At 52.0% G+C, this 9,629-nt stretch overlaps 1 protein-coding gene across 1 annotated transcript; it reads right to left on the bottom strand.

Moving 5' to 3' along the window:
- Positions 1 to 1,476: 1,476 nt before the first annotated feature.
- On the bottom strand, positions 1,477 to 7,913 carry Slc46a1 (solute carrier family 46 member 1). Its single transcript, NM_001013969.1, has 5 exons — positions 7,648 to 7,913; positions 6,466 to 7,318; positions 4,780 to 4,863; positions 2,504 to 2,660; positions 1,477 to 1,994 (listed from the first exon to the last, which is right to left on the bottom strand). The coding sequence occupies exons 1-5, from the start codon at positions 7,873 to 7,875 to the stop codon at positions 1,937 to 1,939; spliced, it is 1,380 nt and encodes a 459-aa protein (NP_001013991.1). The 5' UTR covers positions 7,876 to 7,913; the 3' UTR covers positions 1,477 to 1,936.
- Between the last annotated feature and the right edge of the window lie 1,716 nt (positions 7,914 to 9,629).

Genomic DNA, 9,629 nt, shown 5'->3' with positions numbered 1-9,629 from the left:
TTGACCTGTCCCCTAGTGTCTTCCTGGGGAACCAGAGCACAGCCTTATGTCCCAGCCAGGATAGCAAAAGGGTCAAACCTCCTCTAGCTAGACAGTATGCTCTGTGGTGACACAGAAGGCCTCAACTTCTGCCAAGCATGGTGGACCACACTGATCTTGAGACAGGCTCTTCAGTAGCCCCTCAAGCAGCCCACACTCACATGGTCTATGGGTCCAGGGTTTCTACCTAGCTGAGCTGTAGCTGCTGCCCCCCAGATTGGGGCTCAGTCAGGGAGATCCCTACTCTTCATACCCACCCATCTCTTGGGAGCTACAAACTGCTTAGGGATATTAAGAGGCTAAAGATCCAGCTACTATTCATTCATCCCTTCACTGGGGATCCCATCCTGGGATGTATGGAGCTGGAGGGATCTCAGAGCTGTGCTTCCTAATGCATCCAGTTAGGTCCTTGCAGACAGTTTTGGGGGAGTGTTGATCCAGTTTTCTGTAGGTTTATTCAAGGTCAGATGCTGCCAGAATGGAGCCTTTCCCTCCTCACAGCTTCTTGGCAGTGGAGTCAGTGGAAGCCTCTTCTTTTTTTTTTAATTTTTTTTAATTAATTAATTATATATATATACACACACACTGTAGCTGTCTTCAGATACACCAGAAGGGGGCATCGGATCTCTTTACAGATGGTTGTGAGCCACCATGTGGTTGCTGGGAATTGAACTCAGGACCCCTGGAAGAGCAATCGGGTGCTCTTAACCACTGAGCCATCTCTCCAGCCCGGAAGCCTTTTCTTGCTTAGACTTTCCTATCTCCAGAGGGACAGTGAGGCAGGAGTGTGGAAGTCAGATGGACCCTGGTGCAGTTCAGTGAGCCTTAGTTTTCTCTGGGATACATCTCTTTCACCTGTATGGCTTCCAGCAGGGAAACTAGCTTACGGTTTGGGCAGGAAGAGACAGCTGCAGGGTCTAGCTCTCATGGGCAGTTCCACTTTGAAGAATGACAAACCTCCTGCTTTGGGTCAGCTTGGAGAAGACCGTTAGTCATCAAAGACAGTGGCTTCCCATTAGGTAAGATTCTGCCTTTCAGCTTTGAGCCCAGGTCTTCCCAACCTCTGCTCACTTCCCCAAAGCACGAAGGGTAGTCTCTGTACATGACACTGCTCAACACTGAGCTACATGGGTGGGGCCAAATGGCAACCAAAGGAGATCCTTCTGGGGCTGGTATAGCCATGAAGCCAGCCAGGGAATGAATCATCTGACTATCAGCAAGGGGCAGCCAGGGCTTGGGCCCAAGTGTCTCCATGGGGCTGATGAAGCCTCAAAAGTCCTTTATCCCTCAGCAGTGTAGGGAGAAACCAGCTGGAGCCTGGAGGGATAGGACTACCCAGTAACTACCCCGTAGGCAACTCAGGAGCTCCAGCCCAGATGGTGCTGGTGCCAAACAGGGAGAGAGTGAGAAGACAGAAAGCCCCAAAGCCCAGTAAACTTTTCAGACTGATTCAAACAATTTACTGTGACAATTGGCACGGCTGAGGTCAAAGGTGGATAGGCTGTGGTCAAGGACTGATCCCCAACCATAGACAGGCTTCTGTGTCAAAACCGCTCTCCCAGGTACCACAGTTAGCATTAAGGGGTGCCTAGAGGCCACGGAACACAGCAGGGACCTAGTACCATGGGCTAGAAAGATTCTCATGCTTAGTCCCCTAAATGCCATCTCCTTTACTCTGGAAGGTTCTGCATGATGGCTCCCTGCAGCCTGCCCTGAGTGGACCTCTCCTGACTAGATTCTGTATCTAGCAGAGACTGGCTCAGTCAGAGAATAGGTGTTGCCCATAACTGGCTTGAACACCGTTTCCAAAGTGAGTACTGTCCTTAGAGACGCTGGTGCACTGGGCTTTAGGTATGTAGTCGGTGTGGAGCCACTGCTTCTCATGGCTTCTGGCAGCTCAGGAGTTCTGAGGAAACTGCTGGAACTCTGGGTGTGGATTAACCTTCTCCAGTACCCTGTGAGAGACCAGAGAGACAGTTCAGAGTTGACACGGGGAGCCCCCAACCCAGTCTGGAGAGGTGACATGAGACGGATTTGGGTGGGCAGCTCCAGGTGTCTCCCTCCCCAGTGTCCATAGCAGATGGCTCTAGAGAAGAGCTCTAAAGACTTCAGTGGGCCAGCTAGCCTGGGACTTAGCCACAATTAAGTCCTCTGGGCTCTCTGTGAACACAGTTCTGCCACTGTAGTCCTGTCTGCAACACGGGGATGGGGCAGGCTGAGGTAACTTGATGGACAGAGGACACAGTCTTATCCAGTTAGCTTGACTCCTCCCATATGTCCCTCTACCTTGCTCTGTAATGGCTCCTGAAAGACCAGGCAACCATCTGCATTGGGGTAGGGTCAGCCCTGGAGCGGGACACCTACAGGACAAGGGTTCCTTTCTCAGTTAGGAGCAGGGGAGACAGGAAGCTCCTAGGAAAGTTAGACTCCATGATGAGCAGGCAAGGTCGGGGCCCTTTATTACCCAATCAGAATGGCCGGGATAAAGAGGAGGCCAGCTCCCAGGAGGAAGGGGAAGCCCTTCATGAAGTTCAGAGTGGCCGGGTAGAGTGAGTTGAAGATGCCGGAGGCCATCAACATGGCCAAGCTATTCACACAGGCCACAGCCGAAAAGAGAGCACCTGTGAGTGAAAAAACACACTTCAGAGTTGGAAAGACCCAGGGTCAAATGAGGGCAGCTCCACTTCACAGCTGTATGGCCTGGGGTGGCCTCCCTGAGTCTCTCCTCCCTCACCTGTGCCTCCTACTCTCAGTGTGGAAGTAAAAATTCTGTGAGGTCATCCATGGGATGCGCCTGGCAGAAGAGCTATTAAACACATGGCTATTAACTGTTAAAATTACGTGCTTGTATATGTGTGTTTTGTCTGCATGTATGTCTGTCTCTGTGCCACTTGCATGCCTGGTGCCCTTGGAAGCTAGAAGAGAGTGTCAGATCCCCCCAAAATGGAATTACAGATGGTCATGAGTCACCATGTGGGTGCTGGGAACCGATCCCAGGTCCTCCGGTTCATGATAGTAAAGGCTGAGCCATCTCTCTGCAGCCTAGTTGGGTTTGTTTTGAGAAATGGTCTCCCTACATGGCTCCAGCTGCCCTTGAACTTGCAATCCTCCTGCCTCAGCCTCTTGAGTGCTAAGATTACAAGGGAGTGCATGTATGACCATGATGACTTTTTTTAAAAAAAGGTTTTATTATACTTATTCATGGGTGTGTGTCGCTCGTGTGAGGCGTGTGTGGAAGTCTGAGGACTTCTTTCAGTGGCTGATTCTCTCCTTCCATGTGCTCCCTCAATATCAAACTCGGGTCACCAGTCTTGGTGGCAAGTGTTTTCGCCTATTCTATACGTGGTGATGTCTAACCGGAGCTTGACAGGCATCTCCTCCACTTTGGAAATGTTATTTTATTCAATCAACATTCACAGCTCACTGAGGGGCTTTTCTTTCTGGGTCACTGCTCGTCGTCCTACAAAAGGACGATAGCTATTTCACGGATGGCCAGTAACTCTGAAATGGAGAGCACCTGTCACAGGTGGCCTCCTACTGGAGCTGGTTACTAAGGGGTGCTAATTTCCCACAGAGGGTACAGTAAGTGTGCCGAGTGAAACAAGTCCACTGCCCGCTTACACGGTGGAACACAACTGTAATCCCAGCTCTTGGGAAGCTGAAGCAAGATTTTGAGTTCAAGGCCAGCCTGGGCTACTTAGCAAAGACCCTGTTTCAAAATAAACCAAAACAAAGAGAAGGGCATTGAATGAATGAATAAGGCATTTTAGCAGACACCCAAACCTGTGCCACTGGTCCCAGCTTTGTAACCCAGTTGTTGCAAAATGAGCACTAGCCCAATAGAAACAGAGACTCAACTGTCGGACTCCAAGGGCCTACCAGTGTCCTGTAGAACAACAACCTCGTGTCACAGAGGAAGAAACAGGTCCAGAACAGAGCCGGGGGGCTGAAACCCAGCTACAAGACCAAGTGCTCTTAGAAACACGAAGGAGTGGGAGGTGGGAACAGGGGGTGGGCACAGGGGTGTGGTGCGTTCGGGGACGTGGGGGCCACCATGGAGCCGAATCAGTGGATGAAACACTGGCCATGCTTCCGGGAGGCCCAGTTAGGATGCCCTGAACTCACATAACTACTTAGGAGGTGGAGACAGGAGACCCACTAGGCAACTGGTTAGCTACACTACCCAAACCAGTGACACCATGCTCCTCAAGACCCCGAAGTCACTCTCTGCACCTACATATAGGTGAACCCGTGTGCACACCCATGCATCCATCCATCCGGGGCCATTATTCACTGAGCAACCTTGAAAAACTCAGTTTAACACTCTAAGCTTCTCTTTCTTTACCGGTCAACTGGGGACAACAAAGCCTCAGGCTCATTGTTTCATCCCCTCTGGGCCTATGTACTGTAACCCCCCCCCCCCAAGAGAAGCAGGAAACTCTTGCGTCATCACACCCATTTTACAGATGGGAAAGAGGAGGTCTAGAGAGACAAACTCTGCAGTGGTTACTCAGGAAGGACTTGATTGTGCTCTATTGATAGCAATTGTAGCTCCGTACAGAAATTCACAGCATCTATCTTCTGCCAGCTCTTAGTGTGGACCAGAGGTGCATCTGATTTGATTACTGACTCCTCCAGGTGAGGGTAGAAGGCAGGCCATCCTTGACCACAACTGTCCATTTGCCTCTTCGGGCACCCCTGGGCACGAGGGACCAGACACAGACTGATGCTGACACTTACCCTGCTCCGACTCGCTCACTAGCTTGGAGAGCTTGGCCCGGATCACAGGCGTAGTGACCAATGACAGGAAGAGTAATCCGTACCCTGCAGAAAAATTGGTCAGGAAACAGCCATCAGGGAGGGCTGTCTAACATCAGCAAAGCTCCCACACACAGCGCTGGAGGGACAGATGTTGGACCCAGGAGGAAAGTGCAGAAGCTGTCTGCCCACTCTGTTAAGTGAGAGCTACCTTCACTTTGCTTTGTCCAAGCCCCACCAACGGCTTTGTCCAAATACCTCTAGTGCCCACCCAGCTCTAGAAAGAAGGTGGCAGGTTCCAGAAAACGAGCCTTGGCATTGGAGTTAGGTTACCACTGTCTGCTGTGTGTGTGACCTTCTCTAAGGTCACCCACCATCTCCTGGTGCATAAGTGGAAGACCACAGGTCTCTGCTGGAGGATGGTTCTACAGGGTGAGAGGTTGAGTAAACAGCCTGGAAGACAGGCCCTAAACCTGTGAACTATCTTCCATGGAAAATGAGTCTTTACAGGTTTAACCAGGAAGAACCTCAACGGAAACTCTCCTTTTTAACAGGTTGATAAAGAAGTGGCCAGGAACAGAGGGAGCCCGCCACAGCAGAGGCTCAAGGAGATGAGAAACAGCGTCTCTCCTAGTGCCCCTGCAGGGAACATTATCCTGTGACAGACACTGGTACTGACCTTTAACACTGAGAGAATACCTCTCCATTAAGCTGCCCAGTGTGTGGCCATCTGCTTCAGCCACTTTGGGGGACTAATACATGGGCTAAGGAGGTGCTGTCTGTGAGGGGTGCATGCTGAGGGCATAGCGCTCGAGTTCCTTGGCCCTGGCATCTGGCTACCCACAGGCACTCGATGTTTGCAAATTCTGCTTAGGCTGTGGTGCAGCGTCTTTCATATTAGCACTTCTGAGGTCCGTGGCCTTGGGTGAACAGGACCTGGTCCCTTTGGTTTTATTATCAGTCCAGCAGCTGAGTGAACACAATTGCTACCTATCATCAAACATCTGACTGCCACACAGTGTGGTTCCGGACTCTAACAGAATACACTTATTTTTTAAGGAGTCAACTTCTTCATTCTCTGGCCAGCTGCCCCTCTTCTCGGGAGAGTCAGGAGGGAAGCAGCAACAAGAGGAAGGGGGAGGGAAGGAAAAGGAAGAGGAGCTGAGTCAGCAGGAATTTTAGACACTGTAGCTTTTTAACAAGCCGGAAAGAAGGCAGGGCGTTGTGGTTAACACCTGTGATCCCAGCGTCCAGGACGCAGAGAAGGATCAGAAGTTCAAAGTCATCTTCAGCTACACAGAAAATCAGAGACCAAGTCTGAGCCTGTCTCTAAACAAGATCCTCGAGGGAGGCCCTGTGATTCTTATCCGAGAGCCAAAGATCAAGACATTAATGGCCTGGACTTTGGGAGGCCAAGGGGTGAATCGATTAGCTTATGAGCCATGCTTCTGCCTTTCGCTCTCCAGTCCTAACAAGACTGATGACGTGCATGCGTTACTTGGGCCACTAAAGCTCTGTACTTTATATCAGAGATGCTATCTTTCTGTGGTTTCTCAGGTGTCTGTCCTCTGCACAGGCTGAGAATATAACTCTGGATCCAAAGACACGGGCTTGAACCACATTCGGTGGGGAGTGGGCAATCGGTGAACGGGCCCATTTTCACTTTACCTGTGAACATGAGGGGTGTGATGGTTGCGAACGCAAAGACCACCATTCCCAGGATGTTGAAGGCCAGGCCAATCTCAGCCACCCAGGTGTCGGCCAGGCAGAACTGCAGAAGTCTCAGGCCCAGCAGGCTGGTGAGGTAGGGTAAGTGCTGGGCTGCTGAGCCATAGCCAATCAGCTTGGAGTCCCAGCAGAGGGGTGTGCTTAGCTCATAGAGCGTCAGGATGTCTTGAGCCCCAAAGTGCACAGTGACCACCACGAATATGGCCAATGAGTACAGGGCTAGATGCATCCTGGACTTCTCTGGGGCTGGGACCACATACAGCTGGACAATGGATCGGTGATGGCGGAGCGTGAAAAGCCTCGTGGACTTTGGCTCCTTCACTGTCTCACCAAAACAGAATGCTGCATATAGAGTCATAACGATCAGCACAGCCAAAGCCAGCCAGAAAGGGTTGGCATAACCCTGGGCCCGGAGCCAGTGACCCCCAAGAAGGCTTGCCAGGGTCCCGGCCACACCAATGCATGCTTCCAGCAGAGCCATCCGGAAGGTGCGACTGTGATTAGAGCTAACATCAGCCACAGAGGCAAAGCTAGCAGCAAGAAGGCCGTTGAAATCTCCCAGAAGGGCACAAAGGGCTCGGCCGAGCACGAAGAACCCGATGTGCAGTTGTAGTTGCACCACAAAGATGGACACCACGGCCTGGAGCAGCAGACCAAGAGAGGCCAGCACCAGCAATGGGCGGCGACCCACGCGGTCACTCCAGGCTCCCAGGAGGGTGGACCAGAAGAGTCCCACCAGGAAGCCTCCCACGTTCATGTAGAGGGTCCAGTGGGATGTCAGGGTCTCCACTTCCTGTAAAGACACAATCGCCAGCGCGCAGGCCCTCACTTTGGTTAGCTACCATCACCATCTTGGGAGCCTTGCTTTAGGGCCCTAAGCCTCTTGGAAAGTTCCTTCAACTTGTAAAAACAGGCCCCGGAGAAGCATTCCCTCCTTCTCCGCGCTTATGTTAACCCTCCAGCCCAGGCTTTCCTAGGTCCACCGCAAGGCAGCCAGCCAGGGCAGGCCCTCTTTGGTCTGGCCCGCCCACCATGCCACGTGCGTCCCCTCGGGGACCCCATCTTCCACAGGCCCCGCCCCGTGCCGCGCTCGGTGTTAACAGCTGCTCTGGTCCCTGCTACCTTCAGGACGGGATCCGCGCTCTGGTTGCCACAGTTCTCCCGGTGGCGGGTGCCATTGTATCCGAGCTCGGTGCTGATGCGGTGCCAAATGTACTGTGTGGTGAGCGGTCCCTGTAGAACCAGCGCAAAGTTGGCTAGGAAAACGAGGGGCTCCACGGGGCCGCGGAACAGCACGGCGGCGGTGAGGAGACGGTGGGACGAGCCCACGGGGCTCACGCGCCCCTCCATGCGCGAACACCGAGGGGCTGACACCTCGGAACCAGCTGCGAGAGGCGGACCAGTCTGCGCTCTCTGCGCCTGCGCGGGCTTCGACTCCTTCTGTTAAAGTCTGGAGGGGCGGAGCGTGAGACAGTCTCTAAAGCTTTGGTCCGCTGCTCTCTGGGATGGGTGTAGTTGAGTTAGAATCCCTGTGGTGTGACGTCACTTCAGGCACCGCAAAGATACCACCTTGCTGCAGCCCTCCCTCCTGAGCCTAGGAACACTCAAAAGAATAATCAGAATATGAATAACTAACATTTGTTGAAAACTTACTTTGTTCAGGGGCCAGAAATTCTGAATGCATTATCTCATGGCAACCTTATAGATTAGCCACTTAATGACCCGAATCTAGAGCCGTGGAAGTCAGATCGAAGGCCCGCAAGATTAGGACACAAAACTGGATATGCCAGCTGCGTGGTGACTGTAGCTTGGCACATGGGCATCTTATGTAAGAGCAGCCAGAGCCTGATGGGCCGCGCTGGAATACATGTGTTCTGCCACTGATCCTTTGACCTCGTCTTCATTAGTGGCATGTGCTTTTAATCCCAGCACACCAGAGGCAGAGATAGGTGGAACTCTGTGAGTTCGAGGCCAGTTTGGTCTACATAGGCAATTCTAGGCCAACCGAGGCTTGATATCCTGTCACAAACAAACAAACAAAACAAGGAAGGAAGGAAGGAAGGAAGGAAGGAAGGAAGGAAGGAAGGAAGAAGGAAAGAAAGAAAGAAAGGAAGGAAGGAAGGAAGGAAGGAAGAAAGAAAGGAAGGAAGGAAGGAAGAAAGAAAGAGGAGAGGAGGGGAGGGGAAGGGAAGGGAAGGGAAGGAAGAAAGAAAAGGAAGGACAAAATTCTGGAAGAACTATTGGAAAATGACAATGGGATGTATTGTATATACACACTTTCAGGCCAGGCTAACCTCAAACTCACAGAGATTCTCCTGCCTCAGGCTTCTGGGTGCTCTTGCTATTAATTAGACTTAATTGCTGTTGGCTATTGTTGATGACTAATAGGTTGTCCCTTGCCCCTGTTCCTGTCCTAGGAGCCTTTCCTGGAGCTAGTGTCACATCAAGGGCTGGGTTCTGATCTTGCAGTTCTCTTAGAGGAGCAGAGCAGAGACAAGATGAGCCTGAGATGGTTGAGGCCCCTGGGTGTGGGCCTGTGCTCTTGAGTGCTCCTGTGGTAGGAACTGAGCTGGAAAGCAGACATCTGCACTGTTCCTGAGCAGTTCTGACTACCTGTCTGTCTGGGCTTCGGTTTCACTGCCTGTGAAAACGGAATTCACTGGAACACACAGCTTCCTTGCAGCATTTCTTCCTGGTGCCCTTACTGGGTATGGTGGGGATCTGACAACACAACCCTGAAGCAAACAGATGAAGGCCGGCCAGGCTCAGCAGCTTCCAGATCGGTAGGGAGAGATAAAGAGCAGACTGTAAATAGTGTAGAATCCAGCCAAGGCAGACGCTTTAAGGGTAGGATTAGAAAGCCTCATGCTCATGTGGGGGCCCCGGGAGCAGTCAGCAAAGTCCCCAAGAACTAACAGGGCCCAGTGTGTGCCCCACAGGTCTGATTCTTGAGGGTGGCTCCATTTCTGCCTGCACTTGAGACACAGTTACCCTCATCTTCCTTGAGCCAGCAAGAGTCTAAGGCTCAGGATAGGTGGGCGCCAAATAGGTACTGGGACCTCCCCTTCTCATGGGCTTCCAGAGATAAGGTGAATCCGCATTAA

This window comes from Rattus norvegicus, chromosome 10, assembly GCF_021556685.1.
Source record: "Rattus norvegicus strain SHRSP/BbbUtx chromosome 10, alternate assembly SHRSP_T2T, whole genome shotgun sequence".
In the NCBI taxonomy this organism is placed as follows: domain Eukaryota; kingdom Metazoa; phylum Chordata; class Mammalia; order Rodentia; family Muridae; genus Rattus; species Rattus norvegicus.
Note: the sequence above shows the minus strand (reverse complement) of the source record. Positions and strands in the feature narration are given on the sequence as shown.